The sequence below is a fragment of the Dendrobates tinctorius genome, unplaced genomic scaffold, assembly GCF_039654945.1.
Source record: "Dendrobates tinctorius isolate UK_male_01 unplaced genomic scaffold, ASM3965494v1 ptg000143l, whole genome shotgun sequence".
NCBI lineage: Eukaryota > Metazoa > Chordata > Amphibia > Anura > Dendrobatidae > Dendrobates > Dendrobates tinctorius.
The window spans coordinates 15,640,019-15,660,050 of record NW_027361810.1 but is presented as its reverse complement, the minus strand read 5'-3'; the positions used below and the strand labels follow the sequence as shown (position 1 = coordinate 15,660,050).

Genomic DNA, 20,032 nt, shown 5'->3' with positions numbered 1-20,032 from the left:
TGTCCTCTGCCTTCAACACAGTCGACCACTACCTACTGCTACAGATTCTTTTTTCCCTTGGCATCAAAGACCTTGCCCTGTCCTGGATTGCCTCATACCTTTCTGACTGCACATTCAGCGTTTCCCACTCCCACACTACCTCCTCATTTCGCCCCCTCTCTGTTGGGAGTCCCCCATGGCTATGTCCTGGGGCCCCTACTTTTTTCCATCTATACCCTTAGCCAAGGACAACTCAAAGTCCCATGGCTTCCAGTACCACCTATATGCGGACGACACTCAGATCTACCTCTCTGCTGTCCAGAATCTGGGATTCTCTATCAGCCATGTCCTCCTTTTTCACCTCTCGTTTCCTAAATCTCAATGTAGACAAATCTGAACTAATTATCTTTCCTCCATCTCGTATATCTTCCCTACCCGATCTATCTATTATGGTAAATGGCATCACGCTCTCTCCCGCACCTGAAATCTGCTGCCTCGGAGTAACTCTCGACTCTGCCACGTCCTTCAAACCAGACGTCCAAACTCTTGCCATCTCCTGCCGCCTCCAACTCAAAATTATTTCCAGAATCCGTCCCTTCCTCAGCCCTCAATCTACTAAAACTCTTGTACATGCCCTCATCTTCTACCACCTTGACTACTGCAACACTCTCCTCTGTGGCCTCCCTGCTAACTCTCTTGCACCACTCCAGTCTGTCCTCAACTCTGCTGCACAATTAATCCACCTCTCTCCTCGCTACTCCCCTGTTTCTCCCCTCTGCAAATCCCTCCACTGGCTCCCAATTCCCCAACAAATCCAGTTCAAACTACTAACACTGACCTTCAAAGCCATCCACAACATGTCCCCATCCTATATCTCTGAATTAATCTCCCAATATCTTCCCTCATGTAATCTTCGATCCTTCCAAGACCTCCTACTCTCCTCCACACTTATTCGTTCCTTACACAACCGCCTCCAAGATTTCTCCCGAATATCCCCCATCCTCTGGAATTCCATGCCTCAATACGTCCGATTATCCACCACCCTCGGATCCTTCAAACGGAACCTGAAAACCCATCTTTTCAGGAAAGCTTACAGCCTGCAATAACCATTCTGCCGCCTCACTACCACCCGAGCTGCCGTCCCATCACCACCAGAGCTGCTGCACCCGTGACCTTCTGTCTCTTCCCCACTATCCCGTAGAATGTAAAGGCCCCGTCACACTAAGCGACTCACCAGCGATCCCGACACCGATATGAAGGTGTCAGGATCGCTAGTAAGTCGCTATGTGATCGCTGGTGAGCTGTCACACAGACAGCTTCACCAGCGATCAGCACAGCGATGCCGAGCGCCCGGCATCGCTGGCTATAGCTGTAGAAAAGAGTATCAAAATAAAAAATATAGTTATTCTCACCTTCAGACGTTGCGTTCAGCCATCCTGCCTCTCTCCACTCTCCGGTCCCAGTGATCCTTTGCACGAATGACCGCGAGATGTCACGGTCTCGCGGGATAACAAAGTCTCGCGGTCATTCATGCAAAGGATCACTGGGACCGGAGCGTGGAGAGAGGCAGGATGGCTGAACGGGACATCGGAAGGTGAGAATAACTATTTTTTATTTTTTTTATTATTTTTTTACTCCTGATCGCTGGTCTCCCGCTGTCACACACAGCAATGCGTGCTGGCCAGCGGGAGACCAGCGACCAAAGAAATGTCCAGAGGTTTCTTGCAGCGATCAGCGATACCGGCAGGGGGGTCGCTCGCTGATCGCTGTCACACACAGCGATCTCGCTGGTGAGATCGCTGTTACGTCACAAAAGTTGTGACTCAGCAGCGATCTCGCTACCGAGATTGCTTAGTGAGACGGGGCCTTAAGTCCGCAAGGACAGGGTCCTCTCCCCTCTGCACCAGTCTGTCATTGTACATTTGATTACTGTTAATGATATCTATAACTTTGTATGTAACCCCCCCCCCCCTTCTCATGTACAGCACCTTGAATTTAATGGTGCTATATAAATAATAATATTAATGTCTATAGCCTTTCTGCTTGTGGGGTGGGGTTGTCTTCAGAAGACATGTCTCTTAAACCAGAGGCACATGAGGCTGTCATCAGTACTCTCATATCAGCAGGTCGCAGAGTCCTACACCAAGGAGTCCCATTTGGAAAAATCCACATCCATAAATAAGTAGACAGTGTCCAAACGGTTACTAGGGATGAAATATAAATGTATTATGCCTAATACGTAATGGCTACGTTTTTCTATATGTTATAGGTCTTCATCAAGCAACTTGGTAAAGACCTATAACAGTTCGAATCAATGCAGCCAACAAACATGTAGGATTAAATCTGACTTCCTATCTGTTGGATTATCAGCATAGCAGTGACAGCAATCTATAGTGACCGGTCCGGACATTGGTGGATTGCTCATTCTGCAACCTACCCTCTTGAGACCACTGTAAATTTCAGATGGAAGCTTGTAGCGGATGACTTAAACCTTCTGTCAGACTGGCACATTCCTATGGTATATGCATGAGCCTACCACTACAGTATCTACCCGCCTCATACTTACATGGGGGTACTTGGGGTGTTTCTCCACTTTGGGCAGTGCCTACTTGTTAGAGTCCTATTGACCAAAGCCAGATAAGAAAGTTTCCCTTCAATGATCAGTTGTAATCTATGGGAGACCCTGGAAGGAAGGTTTAAATTTCCCTACAGCGCCCCCAAAAGGGGAAATTAAGTATTACACAATGCACCTTCATATCAACAGGTTGTCTAGGACCTGTAGAGTCAGAGACCCTCTCTACCTCACTGACTAGAATATGTCCACCCATCACAACTAACTCAGAATTACCCACTAGGGTATATTATAGTGGGTTTATAAATTCAGCAAGCAAGAATCAAACCAAGTCAGCAAGAACAGGTGATCCCGGTGACACCCGAGTCTTAAGTTTTTTTCTATGCGCACATGTTAAGGCTTACTTTAAACATAGGTTATTCATGGTCCAAATTTGGATCACAATGTGCAGACTGGTCCCGGATCTCATAACCCGAACACAAACTCAGCCTAAATGGCATATAGGAGTCTGAGTCAGGAGACCCACGGCAGGGTCAGACATTGCAGTCCATTTGGAGGGTGAATGATGGATGTCTGAAGCCCGAGAGCCAAGATCAAGAGTGTACAGAACACCAAGGCAAGGCTTATCACTTCTCCTAAAGGAAAGTCAAAAACTGTACAAGGATCCCCTCTTTACAGACCCCCACAAAATCAGTAAGCAGCTCATGGATATTGGAAAACCAATGGAGGCGCAAACCAGCATCAAGTGTTACTGTCCAGGTACAAATTGGGGTGACATCAGCCAGCTCCAGAAGGAGCCCCATTTCAATAATTGCCCTGGAACCGATACAGGTCTATATGCACCACTGGCTATAAAGGGTCATACGTTTATAATTTACGGGATAGAAATAAGTATTTAGAGGGTTAAGCTTCCCCTCTCCTATTTATGGTCTAATGCATTCTGCAGAATGTTTTACATAGATACTTATCTCACACACTGAGGAGAAGTGAGCATCCCCATGAACATTATATCATTTCTTTCTATAATTGTGCAGGTATTTTGAGCAGCTGATAATAGCAGCACAGATGTTGCAGATTCCATTCAAGGAGCGCGTAAGACTGTTATTCCTTTCATTAGTGCTTGAATGTTCAGGCAGTGTAGCCCAGGGACATGGCGGCTGTGTCAGGTTCACTGCACGCTCCACTCACTATTCATTTATATATTTGCTTTATATACAACAAATACACAACGACGTTCTTCATAGTAGGCGTCACAGCATAGATTATTCCAAAGAGATATGATATATTAAATCATGTTTCTGTGCTTTGTATTATCTGCCAGAGGAGAAGGGAAAGGGAAGTGACAACTATTCTGAATGTATTTCTGGCCCAAAAAAATGGTTGTCACTTATAATACTGATACAAAAAAAATAACATTGTAACTATAATACCGTCTGATGCACAAAGAAAGACTATAATGCTACCACCTATCTACAAGAATTTAAGCATTATAATGCCATCTATATACAAAAAGATAATTACTATAATACTGTCCCCTATGTACAAGAATATAACTACTATAATACTGCCCCTATGTACAAGAATATAACTACTATAATACTGCCCCTATATTCAAGAATATAACTACTATAATACTGCCCCTATGTACAAGAATACAACTACTATAATACTGCCCCTATGTACAAGAATACAACTACTATAATACTGCCCCTATGTACAAGAATACAACTACTATAATACTGCCCCTATGTACAAGAATACAACTACTATAATACTGCCCCTATGTACAAGAATATAACTACTATAATACTGCCCCTATGTACAAGAATACAACTACTATAATACTGCCCCTATGTACAAGAATACAACTACTATAATACTGCCCCTATGTACAAGAATACAACTACTATAATACTGCCCCTATGTACAAGAATACAACTACTATAATACTGCCCCTATGTACAAGAATACAACTACTATAATACTGCCCCTATGTACAAGAATACAACTACTATAATACTGCCCCTATGTACAAGAATACAACTACTATAATACTGCCCCTATGTACAAGAATACAACTACTATAATACTGCCCCTATGTACAAGAATACAACTACTATAATACTGCCCCTATGTACAAGAATACAACTATTATAATACTGCCCCTATGTACAAGAATACAACTACTATAATACTGCCCCTATGTACAAGAATACAACTACTATAATACTGCCTCCTATGTACAGGAATATACCTACTACAATACTGCCTCCTATGTACAAGAACATGTTAGGAACGGCGGAACGCACTAAATAGAAATAATAATAAAGTGCGCTCGCCGCTCAGGGTCCACCGTGTAGTAGATGATATGACTGCTGCTAAGTGGTGGCAGGCAAGCAATATGGCGGAAATGCACACGTGGGTTAAACGTCACCCAGGTGAGCAGAGCAATCTTTTAAGTCACAGAGGTGCCAACAATACAATAAGGCTGAGCCTGTTGGAGTCACAGTACTCAGAGTAAATGCACACATGCTATCTGGTCACAGGAGCAGAGCCAAAGACAGCGGGACTGCGTCCGTCTAGACCTACCGTGGGTGCGACGTCGCAACTGCGGATGCCAAGGAGGACTGCAAATGCAGCACGGCGTAGGACACTGCCGCTAGACGACAAAGCTAGTACGTAAGCGCAATGTCGGACGCTAGCAACTGTGGATGATGTAGTAGTGGCGCGCTGTCGCTGACTCCAAGCTTAGTCCCGGTCCACATACGTAAGATCAGAGGGAAGGGGTTTCAAATGAGTCATTCACCAGAATCATACATCCGTCATCAGTCACACAACAGCAACTAGAGACTATACTAGCGCATGGCGGAATGGCCATGCGCTCTTTTTATAGCAGCCGGGACCTTCTGGAAGCTTCCAGATCTCCGAGATGGACCAATGAAATCTGGAGCAGGACCTGAGCACATGACTCCCGATCTCCAATGGGAAATCGTCTCATGAGCATGCTCAGTAGGAGGACAGAAGGACTTAGCCCCTGGAGAGATTTGCTGCAAGGCAATCTCCTCTGCGGTAGATAAACAGCAAGAGACCGCAGAATGTAAGGGTCTGGATTCCTGCAGAGCAAACGGAGAAACCTGACGCATAACATAACACCCCCCTCCTAGAGCCCCCTCCTCCCTAAGCCTTCCGATCCACCACCTTCTGGCCATCAGGAGCATAGACCTCAGACCCATCCGAAGGCAAGTCTGATGTCCCGGTAGGTGACACGTGGAAGGCATCAGAGGCAGCAAGGTCGCCAGGTTTGAGAAGGGACGCGTGGGAGACAACGGGGGCGGCAAAATTGCCAGGAGCAGAAGCTAAAGTGGAAAGCCGTAGTGTGTCGGCTGGCGTCTCCACTCTCTGTTTAAGGAAGCTATTCCGAGCACAAAAGGCGCAGGCCCAAATATACTTTTTAACGTCCCGAGCCCTGTGCGGCCACCAATACGACCCCGCCAGGAGTTTTGTGGTCTGCATGTAGCCACAGTGACCACCCCTCCTGGAGGCGTGTGCCCACGCGAGAACCCTCAGCCGAAGGCGGGGAGGGACAAAGGTCTTGCCCGGCGGCACAGAGTTTGGCAATTGCTGCGATTGTCTCGGTCCGAGGAACGGATCCGATAAAAAAAAACGCATGATGGGAGCAGCACCATAGAATAACATTGGGACGAATGCATTGCATTCGTCCGATTTTATCGCTAGTGTGACTCCGGCCTAAGAGTTGCTTCTGTTCTGCCATCACTAGCCAGACCCTGGCGCTAGTATAATGTTAGGAACAGCGGAACCAGGGCTGTGGAGTCGGAGTCGTGGAGTCTGAGTCGGTGCTCATTTTGGTGGAGTCGGTATAAAATGGACCGACTCCGACTCCTAAAATATATAATAAATTGGGTACAGTAGTTCAATGCAGAATATGCTGAATTTTTTTTCATAGGAATTTGGGAAAGTTATGAAATGTCCTATAAATGACTGTTCTATTCCTGATCTAAGGCTACATTCACACACAGCGTTTTTTGTGGATACGTTTTTCAGCTGCAAAAGCCGATCAGATTTTTAAAAAACCGCATCACCTGAAAGGTTTTTGAGCTCATAGATAATGTTTTCAATAGCAAAAACAGATTAGAAATCTGCTCTATCTATATATCCATTTATCCATATCTGTCTATCCATATCATATCTGTACCAAAAAGAATGAAAGCCGGACAGCACACAGACTAACACTCCATTTTTTTTAGCACCAGTCAGGTACACCTCATAGCTGCCCAAAAGGACGCCCAGGACAGGCATTGCCCATCTTCAGTAACATCAACATCAACTGATAGTTGGAATAAATAGACTGCATTCATCACCACATCTTCTTATGGTGCAGGCTTTATTTTCAAGTGTAGGGGTGCGAAGTATGAGGTTCTGCAGCAGCTGGGGTGTGCAGTATGAAATTCTGCGGAACAGTATGAGATTCTGCCCCCCCCCCCCCCCCCCCCCCAGGTGTGATCCTGGCTACGCCCATAGTGTGAATGTAGCCTGAGGATTTAGGCTTTATCTTAGCTGAGATAAGTCATAGTGTGTGTGTGTACACACACAGTACAGACCAAAAGTTTGGACACACCTTCTCAATCAAAGCGTTTTCTTTATTTTCATGACTATGAAAATTGTAGATTCACTCTGAAGGCATCAAAACTATGAATTAACACATGTGGAATTATATAATTAGCAAAAAAGTGTGAAACAACTGAAAATACTGTGTCATATTCTAGGTTCTTCAAAGTAGCCACCTTTTGCTTTGATTTCTGCTTTGCGCACTCTTGGCATTCTCTTGATGAGCTTCAAGAGGTAGTCACCGGAAATGGTTTTCACTTCACAGGTGTGCCCTGTCAGGTTTAATAAGTGGGATTTCTTGCCTTATAAATGAGGTTGGGACCATCAGTTCTGTTGTGCAGAAGTCTGGTGGATACACAGGTGATAGTCCTACTGAATAGACTGTTAGAATTTGTATTATGGCAAGAAAAAAGCAGCTGAGTAAAGAAAAACGAGTGGCCATCATTACTTTAAGAAATAAAGGTTAGTCAGTCCGAAAAATTGGGAAAACTTTGAAAGTGTCCCCAAGTGCATCGGCAAAAACCATCAAGCGCTAGAAAGAAACTGGCTTACATGAGGACCGCCCCAGGAAAGGAAGACCAAGAGTCACCTCTGCTGCGTAGGATAAGTTCATCCGAGTCACCAGCCTCAGAAATCGCAGGTTAACAGCAGCTCAGATTAGAGACCAGGTCAATGCCACACAGAGTTCTAGCAGCAGACACATCTCTACAACAACTGTTAAGAGGAGACTTTGTGCAGCAGGTCTTCATGGTAAAATAGCTGCGAGGAAACCACTGCTATGGACAGGCAACAAGCAGAAGAGACTTGTTTGGGCTAAAGAACACAAGGAATGGACATTAGACCAGTGGAAATCTGTGCTTTGGTCTGATGAGTCCAAATTTGAGATCTTTGGTTCCAACCACCGTGTCTTTGTGCGACGCAGAAAAGGTCAACGGATGGACTCTACATGCCTGGTTCCCACCGTGAAGCATGGAGGAGGAGGTGTGATGGTGTGGGGGGCTTTGCTGGTGACACTGTTGGGGATTTATTTAAAACTGAAGGCATACTGAACCAGCATGGCTACCACAGCATCTTGCAGCGGCATGCTGTCATGGTATGCCTAGGTTACTTTAGGCAAAAACCCCGGGACCCCTGTGATGTCCCTCAGACTAGGGGAACCCTGTCTGTCCCTCTACCCAGGGTTTACACTGAAGGTGTGCCTGCCTGAGCCTCCACCCTGTCCCTGTCTCCTGTCCAGCCCTAAGCTGAACCCACCACCCTCCACCCAGTGAGGGGACCAGACACCAGACCCCACAAATACGTATGGACAGGGGTAAAAGAAACACCACACAGTTAATACTCAAGGGAATACAATAATGTGCAAGGGCAACCAAATATATATATAACAGATTGGAGAAAGAACCACTGAGGGATATACTGCACCAGATATCAGACGCTCCAACACCACCACTGCTGACCGGTATTGCTAGCACTAGGCTAAAGCTATAGTCGGCGACGCCCATAGTCAGGACGAACTATTTAAAGACCAAGGGCGTGGCCCAGCCCTCAGCCAGCATGACAACCTGGTTAACCCTATCCCGACTGGAACAGAATACCCAACAGGGTATTACCGCTGTCTGCCGGACACCCTGGTGTGAACAGTGTCCGACATGACAGTACCCCGCCTTCTACGAGGGACCTCCGGAACCTCACCATGTCGAGGACCTGGCTTGTCCGGATGGCGACGATGGAACATAGTAACCAGTCGATCAGCATGAATGTCAGAGGCCGGCACCCATGTCCTCTCCTCAGGACCATAGCCACGCCAGTGGACCAGGTACTGTAGAGTGCGACGCACAACCCTAGAGTCCACCACTTTGGACACCTCAAATTCCAACGCGCCATCCACCAAGATGGGAGGTGGTGGCCCGGGGGAACCATCCACCAAACCCACAACCTTCTTTAGCAATGCTTTGTGAAATACATTATGAATCTTATACACAGCCGGCAACTCCAAACGAAATGCCACTGGGTTGATCACTGCGGAGATTCTAAATGGGCCAATGAACCTGGGACCCAACTTAAGTGACGGTATCTTGAGCTTAATGTTCCTAGTAGATAACCACACCCAATCACCCACACACAGGTCCGGACCTGGCACACGTCTGCAGTCAGCCACCCGTTTGTACCTGGAACCCACCTTCAACAAGCGCTGCTTGACTCTCCTCCAAACAGACGACAATTGAGCTCCCAACTGGTCCTCTTCAGGGACGCCAACTGAGCACCCCTGACGCAAGGTGCAAAATTGAGGATGTTGACCATACACACAAAAAAAAGGAGATTCCCCAGACGATTCCTGGCAATGGTTGTTTATTGTGAATTCTGCCAGAGGAAGAAACGCTGACCACTCTTCCTGATTGTCGGAAATAAAGCAGCGCAAGTATTGCTCCAGGTTTTGGTTCATCCGCTCAGTCTGTCCATTCGACTGAGGGTGGAAAGCCGATGAATGAGATAATTTGATTCCAAGGCGAGAACAAAAAGCTCTCCAAAACTTTGCCACAAACTGCGTACCTCGATCAGACACAATGTCAGACGGGACACCATGAAGTCTGACCACCTCGCGAATAAATATCTGAGCAAGAGTCTTAGCATTGGGCAAAGACGGTAAAGCAACGAAATGTGACATTTTGGAGAACCTATCAACAATTACCAAAATGACCGAGTTCCCTGCCGAGGCGGGCAAGTCAGTAATAAAATCCATGGAAATCTCAGTCCATGGCTTACTGGGCACCCCGAGAGGCTGCAAGCTACCAGCGGGACGGGAACGAGGAGTCTTGGCCCGTGCGCACGTGGTACAGGCAGCCACATATGAGGCCACATCCTGCCGGATTTTAGGCCACCAAAAACGACGCGATACCAGTTCCAGAGTGCTCTTAACCCCTGGATGACCTGCCAGTACCATGTCGTGATGTTCGCCCAACACTCAAGAGCGTAGATGTAGCGGCACAAAAGATTTATTAGCAGGCAACCCCGGCGGTACCACCTCCTGAGCCTCCTCAATCTCTGTCGTGATGGCAGATACCACCACACCCTTTTGGAGAATAGGCACCGGCTCTTCACATAACTCTCCACCAGGAAAACACCTGGATAAAGCGTCTGCCTTAACATTCTTTGACCCAGGTCGATAGGTAACAATGAAGTTGAACCGGGTGAAGAATAATGCCCAGCGAGCCTGTCTGGAGGACAGGCGCTTAGCAGATTCTAAATAAAGCAAATTCTTATGGTCGGTTATCACAGTAATCTGATGAACAGCCCCCTCCAAGAAGTGTCGCCACTCCTCAAATGCCAATTTGATGGCCAATAGTTCCCTGTTGCCAATATCATAATTACGCTACGCAGGCGACAGCTTCTTGGAGAAGAAGGCACACGGATGCAACTTGGCCCAAGAAGGGCCCTGAGACAGTACAGCCCCCACTCCAACCTCCGACGCATCCACTTCCACGACAAACGGTAAGGAGACATCGGGCTGCACCAGAATGGGCGCTGAGGCAAAACTATTCTTGAGGAATTCAAACGCCTGTACCGCAGGCTCGGACCAGTCAGAAAAGTCGGTACCCTTCTTAGTCATGTCAGTCAGTGGTTTGGCAATCATAGAGAAGTTCTTAATAAATTTCCTATAGTAATTGGAGAAGCCAAGAAATCGCTGAAGCGCCTTAAGATTATCAGGCCGATCCCAATGTAGTACCGCCTGCACCTTTGCGGTGTCCATCTTAAAACCTGAGGCGGAGATTATATAACCCAAGAACGGTAGCTCCTGTACGAAAAACACACATTTTTCAAGCTTGACATAGAGCCTGTTCTCTCTGAGAAACTGCAGAACCTGTCTAACATGCTCTATATGTGTATCATGGTCGCGAGAGAAAATGAGGATGTCGTCAAGATAAATTATAACAAACCTCCCCAACAACTGAGAGAAGACATCATTAATGAAGTGTTGAAAGACCGCCGGTGCCATAGTCAACCCAAACGGCATTACCAAACTCTCAAAGTGACCCTCAGGGGTATTGAACGCTGTCTTCCACTCATCCCCCTGACGGACTCTTATAAGATTGTACGCCCCCCTGAGGTCCAGTTTGGAGAACCACCTGGCACCAACCACTTGGTTGAATAAATCGGGTATAAGTGGCATAGGGTAAGGATCACGGACCGTAATCTGGTTGAGTTCTCTGAAATCCAGACACGGGCGTAAACCGCCATCCTTCTTTTTAACAAAGAAGAAGCCAGCAGCCAGAGGAGAAGAGGAAGGTCTAATATGACCCTTGCTCAGGCTATCCGCAATGTATTCCTTGAGAGCTAGCCTCTCGGGACCTGAGATATTAAACATTCTAGCTTTAGGTAACTTGGCCCCTGGTTTCAACCTAATAGCACAGTCATAGGGGCGATGCGGTGGTAGTTCCGAACAACCCTTCTCAGAAAATACATCCGCATAATCCAGCAACGGCTCCAGGATACTGGGGGTCAAAGCGGAAATACATGTAGCCAGGCACCTCTCCTGACACTCCCTGCTCCACTGAATTATGTCCTGGGTCTTCCAATCAATAACAGGATTACGCATTGACAACCATGGAAAGCCCAGAACCATCTGAGCCGGTAAGTTACTAAGCACCTTACAAGTTACCCGCTCTGAGTGTAATACTCCGATGTGGAGTTGTATATCCAACACACACTCTGTGATCTCCCCTTGAGACAACGGGGAAGCATTGATGGTAACCACCCGGATGGGGTTTGGCAATTTCTCCACCGGAAATCCCGCTGTATGCGCGAACCTCTCATCAATGAGATTGGCAGCTGAGCCACTATCAATAAATACTGTAATAGAGAGCATTTGCCCCCCAAGTACCACCCTAGCAGGGAGCATACACTGGGAAACCATGACGGAGGATACACAAAGGCTAAGACTAGACTCCTCCAAACCCTCTGAGCCTATCAGTTTTCCGCCGGCGCGCCCTTCTTAGGTACCAGGGGGCAAGCGTTAATAAAATGTCCTCCTTTGCCACAAAAAAAAACAGAGCCCCTGCCTTCTGTGCCAAGGACGTTTAGGCTTGTTACTCGGTGACTGTGCTATACCAGCGATCTGCATGGGTTCCACGGATTCACCCGCGGCAACCTCACCGACCACTCCCCCACCTCCCGGAGGCAACGAAACCAGCGCCCCCTGACGGAGACGTCGGTCTATGCGTACTACAAGTGCCATCGCAGCCTCCAGAGAGGCAGGAGTCTCGTACATTAGGAGAGTCTGTTTAACCCTTCCAGAAACCCCATGCAAAAATTGACTTCTAAGCGCAGGGTCATTCCACTGCGTGTCCACCGCCCAGCGCCGGAATTCCGTGCAGTAATCCTCAGCTGGTCGATAACCCTGTAGCAGTGAGCGTACCTTAGACTCTGCTAAGTTTAATCTATCCGGATCGTCATAGATCAAACCCAGAGCAGAGAAAAAAAAAATCTACAGATTCAAATGCCTGTGAGTCTGAAGGGAGTGAAAAGGCCCAGGCCTGTGGGTCACCACTCAGCAAAGAAATCACCAAGCCCACGCGTTGAGCCTCATTACCTGAGGAATGTGGACGCATACGGAAATACAATTTGCATGATTCATGAAACACCGTGAACTTACCACGATCACCAGCAAATCGTTCAGGAAGGGGAAACTTGGGCTCAGCTGCCCTGGCTGCAGCCTCAGCAGGTACTGCAGGAGCTGACAGGCCTTGTTGCTGGACCACCCCCCTGAGTTCAGTGACCTGTATGGATAGAGCCTCCAGCTGCTTGGTTAGGGAAAGTATAGGATCCATAGTAAGTAACCCCTATATTCCCTATCTATACCTTTTTTTTTTTTTTTTTTTTTTTTTTTTTTTTTTTTTTCCTCTCTCACTTTATTATTTGGGCCGACTATAATGTCATGGTATGCCTAGGTTACTTTAGGCAAAAACCCCGGGACCCCTGTGATGTCCCTCAGACTAGGGGAACCCTGTCTGTCCCTCTACCCAGGGTTTACACTGAAGGTGTGCCTGCCTGAGCCTCCACCCTGTCCCTGTCTCCTGTCCAGCCCTAAGCTGAACCCACCACCCTCCACCCAGCGAGGGGACCAGACACCAGACCCCACAAATACGTATGGACAGGGGTAAAAGAAACACCACACAGTTAATACACAAGGGAATACAATAATGTGCAAGGGCAACCAAATATATATATATAACAGATTGGAGAAAGAACCACTGAGGGATATACTGCACCAGATATCAGACGCTCCAACACCACCACTGCTGACCGGTATTGCTAGCACTAGGCTAAAGCTATAGTCGGCGACGCCCATAGTCAGGACGAACTATTTAAAGACCAAGGGCGTGGCCCAGCCCTCAGCCAGCATGACAACCTGGTTAACCCTATCCCGACTGGAACAGAATACCCAACAGGGTATTACCGCTGTCTGCCGGACACCCTGGTGTGAACAGTGTCCGACATGACACATGCTATTCCATCCGGTTTGCGTTTAGTTGGACCATCATTTATTTTTCAACAGGACAATGGCCTCAAACACACCTCCAGGCTGTGTAAGGGCTATTTGACCAAGAAGGAGAGTGATGGGGTGCTACGCCAGATGACCTGGCCTCCACAGTCACCAGACCTGAACCCAATCGAGATGGTTTGGGGTGAGCTGCACCGCAGAGTGAAGGCAAAACGGCCAACAAGTGCTAAGCATCTCTGGGAACTCCTTCAAGACTGTTGGAAGACCATTTCTGGTGACTACCACTTGAAGCTCATCAAGAGAATGCCAAGAGTGTGCAAAGCAGTAATCAAAGCAAAAGGTGGCTACTTTGAAGAATCTAGAATATAAGACATGTTTTCAGTTGTTTCACACTTTAATTATATAATTCCACATGTGTTAATTCATTGTTTTGATGCCTTCAGAGTGAATCTACAATTTTCATAGTCATGAAAATAAAGAAAACTCTTTGAATGAGAAGGTGTGTCCAAACTTGTCTGTACCGTATACATGTACATGTATACAGTGTATTACATATTTACAATTTATTAGTTTTCTGTGTTCCAAAGTTGTAATCCAATAAATAGATATTATGTTCTATCTCAATATCTTGATTATTAGATCATAGAAATGATTAAATGTCTGATGTTCACATTGTACCACAATAAATTTTTCACTTAAATATAAGCAATATATGTGGGAGTTGGAGTCGGTGTAAGGGAAATTAAGGAGTCAGAGTCGCAGGTTTGGCTTACCGACTCCACAGCCCTGGGCGGAACGCACTAAATAGAAATAATAAAGTGCGTTCGCCGCTCAGGGTCCACCGTGCAGTAGATGATATGACTGCTGCTAAGTGGTGGCAGGCAAGCAATATGGCGGAAATGCGCACGTGGGTTAAACGTCACCCAGGTGAGCAGAGCAATCTCTGTTAAGTCACAGAGGTGCCAACAAAGACAAATACAATAAGGCTGAGCCTGTTGGAGTCACAGTACTCAGAGTAAATGCACACACGGTATCTGGTCACAGGAGCAGAGCCAAAGACAGCGGAACTGCATCCGTCTAGACCTACCGTGCGTGCGACGTCGCAACTGCGGATGCCAAGGAGGACTGCAACTGCAGCGCGGCGTAGGACACTGCCGCTGGACGACACAGCTAGTACGCAAGCGCAATGTCGGACGCTAGCAACTGTGGATGATGCAGTAGTGGCGCGCTGGCGCTGACTCTAAGCTTAGTCCCTGTCCACATACATAATATCAGAGGGAAGGGGTTTCAAATTAGTCATTCACCAGAATCATACATCCATCATCATTCACACAGCAGCAACTAGAGACTATACTAGCGCATGGTGGAACAGTCATGCGCGCTTTTTATAGCAGCCGGGACCTTCTGCAAGCTTCCAGATCTCCGAGATGGACCAATGAAATCTGGAGCAGGACCTGAGCACATGACTCCCGATCTCCAATGGGAAATTGTGTCATGAGCATGCTCAGTAGGAGGACAGAAGGACTTAGCCTCAGGAGAGATTTGCTGCAAGGCAATCTCCTCTGCGGTAGATAAACAGCAAGAGACCGCAGAATGTAAGGGTCTGGATTCCTGCAGAGCAAACGCAGAAACCTGACACCTAACAGAATATAACTACTATAATACTGCCCCCTATGTACAAGAATATAACTACTATAATACTGCTCCTATGTACACGAATATAGCTACTATAATACTGCTCCTATGTAGAAGAATATAACTACTATAATACTGCCCCCTATGTACAAGAATACAACTACTATAATACTGCCCCTATGTACAAGAATACAACTACTATAATACTGCCCCTATGTACAAGAATATAACTACTATAATACTGCACCTATATACAAGAATATAACTACTATAATACTGCCCCTATGTACAAGAATACAACTACTATAATACTGCCCCTATGTACAAGAATATAACTACTATAATACTGCACCTATATACAAGAATATAACTACTATAATACTGCCCCTATGTACAAGAATACAACTACTATAATACTGCCCCTATGTACAAGAATATAACTACTATAATACTGCTCCTATGTACAAGAATATAACTACTATAATACTGCCCCTATGTACAAGAATATAACCACTATAATACTGCTCCTATGTACAAGAATATAACCACTATAATACTGCTCCTATGTACAAGAATATAGCTACTATAATACTGCTCCTATGTACAAGAATATAACTACTATAATACTGCTCCTATGTACACGAATATAACTACTATAATACTGCTCCTATGTACACGAATATAACCACTATAATACCGCTCCTATGTACAAGAATATAACCACTATAATACTGCTCCTATGTACAAGAATATAACCACTATAATACTGCTCCTATGTACAAGAATATAACTACTATAATACTGCCCCTATGTACAAGAATATAACTACTATAATACTGCTCCTATGTACAAGAATATAGCTACTATAATACTGCTCCTATGTACAAGAATATAACTACTATAATACTGCTCCTATGTACAACAATATAACTACTATAATACTGCCCCTATATACAAGAATATAACTACTATAATACTGCCCCTATGTACAAGAATATAACTACAATACTGACCATTACAAAGTCTGCTACAGTAACATATACTCACCAGGCTGACAGGCTTTGGGACACGGAGTCCAGTTGCTAAATAAAGTCACAATACAATCCTTAGTGCAAGGCAAAGTACAGGACCGAAATGTGTCAGGTTTTGTAGATTCTGGGCATCTAAAAAGTATAAAAGAAGCACAATGTTAAATCTACAAGTCTCTGAATATTTCTATCATTAGCGCTCTCTAGTGATGAGGCAGGAATATATAATTGTATGATGAGAAGGACGGCATCGGAGCCCCCACTCTTCTCTATAGATCCATCCTCAGTGTTCTCTTCCCCTTCACATTTAGTAAATTTGCACAGATATTAATCAAAAAATGAAGTCTCTGGCATAGACGCCTTTGAAATAGATGATGAATCTCTTTGGAAATACTGTACACTACACAAGTTTGTTATTTTGCATTCCATTAACATTTAGTAAAGGACCTTTTGCTGGTGACTTGACCTCCATGGCTCTTCATACAGGAGACTCTCCGGGTTTGCACCCCCAGGCCACATGCCGCCTCGTTGTTCCAGCCGATGGTGGCGTTAGCTTGTGTTATCTTTACGTCTGCAGCGCACGGTTCCCATGGTGATGCCTCCCAGTAAAATGTCGAGCAGGGATGGTCGTTGCACAATCGATATTCATACAAGGCTTGGTTTGAAGGACAGAGCTTTCCACCTGCAGCAGATGAGGAATGATATCATTGTGTTACCTGAGATTCCATCGTGTATTGCAATTTAAACCAAAAAAATAAACTTCAGATTATTTCCTTTAAACCGTCCATTTTAAAGGTGTAACTATCATGACAACCCCTGTCCTTTTACTGTAAAATGCAAACTTGCCAACTCTTCAGGAGCATTTGGTGCAGGCCAATTCCTTCCAAAACTTCCTTTCTGGGACATTTTGGGAAGATTCAGTGGTCCTCAGATGCTCCAGAAGAACGCATCACCAAGGCAAAAGGGGGCGCTCATGAAAAAAGAAGTCATGGCTATTTAGGGAAACCTCGTAACCCTTGAAGGTCATTCTAAAAAGTTTTCTATGTATGTTATTATGGCATATGGAACATCATAGACAAGGGTCCACCACTCAGGACCACCATCTGGAGAGGCGCTAAAGATGGAAATACACTTTGGATCACTATATTCCCAACTAATGGCTAAACCTCGAGACCCCTTACGAATGCATGCAGGCTCTGCTTGGCCAGTCATGACTTTTTTCCTAGTAGTCAATGCCATGCCTGACTCTTCTTCCCTGGAAACGTACACAGGTTCCCATTCACACAGCACTGCTGGGCACTCACCTTCTCCGGGGTAGGCGAGGATTGACCTGGTTCTGCTTTGCTTCCCTTCTGCATTTTTCGTAGAACACGACCTGGAACACGGCGACCAGTCCGACCATTCGCTGATGACACAGTCCAGACTGCAGGGCACCTTACATACCAGTTGCACGGGGGGCTCATCCACACACCGCTCTGGAGAGACCGGAAAGCCTACAATGGAATAGACACTTTAGGGTCCTCTGCAGCAGCCGTCGGGCATCAGAAGACAACTACATCTGTAATAATAGTGTCATTCCTTCTACCATAGTCAGAGGGTAAAATTTACATAGAAACAAGAAAAATAAAACTAGGACTAATATTTCTATATGTTCTAAAGGAAATACATCGAGTTCTACCGAATATGTTATTGACGAGTTTTCCAGGATGGACCATCCGCAGCAGATTACAGTGTCTGCATTGTGCAGCAGATTTTACAATATCTCATCCATGTGCTGCAGAGAAATTCTGCAGCAGCAATTCACCAGTGCTGTGGATTTTACATCCAGGGAAGTCATATAATTAGGTATGTTTTTGTGACTGCAGATTTTCAGTGCGGACATGCCAAAAATTACAAATCGGAGGCACTGTTTTTTTTTTTCCCATTGGGAATTGTCTCAGCAGATTTCATAACATTTCATGCACAATGTTGTAATCTGCAGCAGATTTTCTGTATACAACATCCGTTGTGTATCCGACCCACATGCTCCTAGTCTTATGGGTGGTCACTTGCACATTGGGAAATGAGTGACACTGGTAACGTTGGTTTGGGAGACACCGACCGGAATGAAGAGGACAGGTTAAAAAATGCTGCCGATTGTGCCCACATCCCCACAGGTGTCTGCCGGTGCATGATCATCAGCGCTGCTAAGCATTCTAATGCAGAATTGCACCAGCTCTGGCAGACAACCCCTTTAAATTAAAATGTGATACAACAGGGGTTGCATACAACAGTCTTTCTCTAAGAGAGGGGAGGAAAGAATCTACAGAATATTGAGATGCATAGGCGCATGGAAATGCACATTTAATCAAATTCCTATAGTGTTAATATGTCTCTTCCCGTTTAAATTCCATTCTGACTCACATCCGCCATTGCTGTGAGTTTCCACTATTAAATATGCATGGCCCGGATCTGCTGTTTGTTGAGAAACTGAGTGTTGTTCCAGACTGTGATCAATCTGCATGGACAGAACATGCCGGCTTCTGGGGTAATTGAATTGTCGCTATTCTGTTTTCTACCTTTGAGTTATTCCCAGAACTGAAACTTTCTAAATTTAAAGCTGGGAACAAATGCAGAGACTCGCTGCGAAAGTTATATGGACAGAAAAATTGTGTCTTGTTGTTTTTCCAGCTGTTTGATAAACTGAAACTACAGCTCCTTTTGAAGTGAATGGGATCTGAGCTACAGTACCCAAGAATGACCACTAGGGTGCTGTGCTCTTTTGGCTCTGTCCACTGTTGACTTTCGGGACCTGAAAACTGTTGATCAGTGGGTATTCTGGGTGTTGGACCCCACTGACCTGACACTGATGAACTATCATAAGGATTGGTTATGAATATCTAAGACATGGACAACCCCCCTTAATTACTGTATAAATGAAAGTTTCTGCATTTTATTTAAATATTTTAGATAATTTATTAAGACTGATATTTCACATAATATTAATAATTTTGTTGAATTGCACCCTCCGGCTATGCCCCACATACTTTGCAAAAATTTTGGTAGAAAACAATGAAAAAGTTGTAAATTATGCAACAAACGTGGCGCGCACTGTAATTTTTGAAACTTTCCAAAAAGAAAAATGACATTAGCAAATCCTTTGTGCTTCACTTCCTCACCACTTTCAAGATATCAGTGAGTGACAGTGACTGAGCACAGTCTTATCTAGAGAACATAGGACACACCAGTCAGATAACTCTGCATCCACCAATGTGCAGGGGAAAGAAGAGTCTGGAAACTACTAAGGGTGCAAACTGTTTAATGAACCCAGTTTTTAGCCCTAAATATATGCATTTAAGTAAAAAAAATTGTCCCAACAATAGCCATTTTCTTTAATTTTTTGATTTCTGAAAATATAAATTGTTGAAATTTACAGGAACCGGTGGGTGGGTTTTTGTCTCTCTACAGAAAGTGGTGGGTCATTGTTCCTCCACAGGAAGTGGTGGGTGGGTCTTTATCTCTTTAGCTCTCTAAAGGAAGTAGACTCCAAAAAGCGAAGGCAGCACATCTATGAAAATATAACGCATGAAAAAGGTCCACACTTGGGACCGAAACATCACACATGGGCCAATAATCTGCACTTGATATTTTCATGGGTGTGCTGCCTTCAGTTTTTGGAGTCTATTTATAAGGTTTGGTATATGCCTGGAAGGA

The 20,032-nt window shown here is 45.3% G+C and overlaps 1 protein-coding gene and 1 long non-coding RNA gene across 3 annotated transcripts in view; one reads left to right on the top strand and one right to left on the bottom strand.

Moving 5' to 3' along the window:
* The window catches only part of THSD7B (thrombospondin type 1 domain containing 7B), a 501,312-nt gene that overhangs the window by 232,945 nt on the left and 248,335 nt on the right, over positions 1–20,032 (bottom strand). For both annotated transcript variants that reach the window (XM_073545559.1, XM_073545560.1), the window contains exons 8-10: positions 17,644–17,832; positions 16,787–17,021; positions 16,359–16,474 (exon numbers count right to left, since the gene is read on the bottom strand). In XM_073545559.1, the coding sequence (XP_073401660.1) occupies positions 16,359–16,474; positions 16,787–17,021; positions 17,644–17,832 (540 nt within the window). The remainder of the gene's footprint in view (positions 1–16,358; positions 16,475–16,786; positions 17,022–17,643; positions 17,833–20,032) is intronic.
* Positions 1–20,032, top strand: part of LOC141049286 (uncharacterized) — a 135,742-nt gene that overhangs the window by 10,503 nt on the left and 105,207 nt on the right. The gene's annotated exons all lie outside the window — the stretch shown is intronic.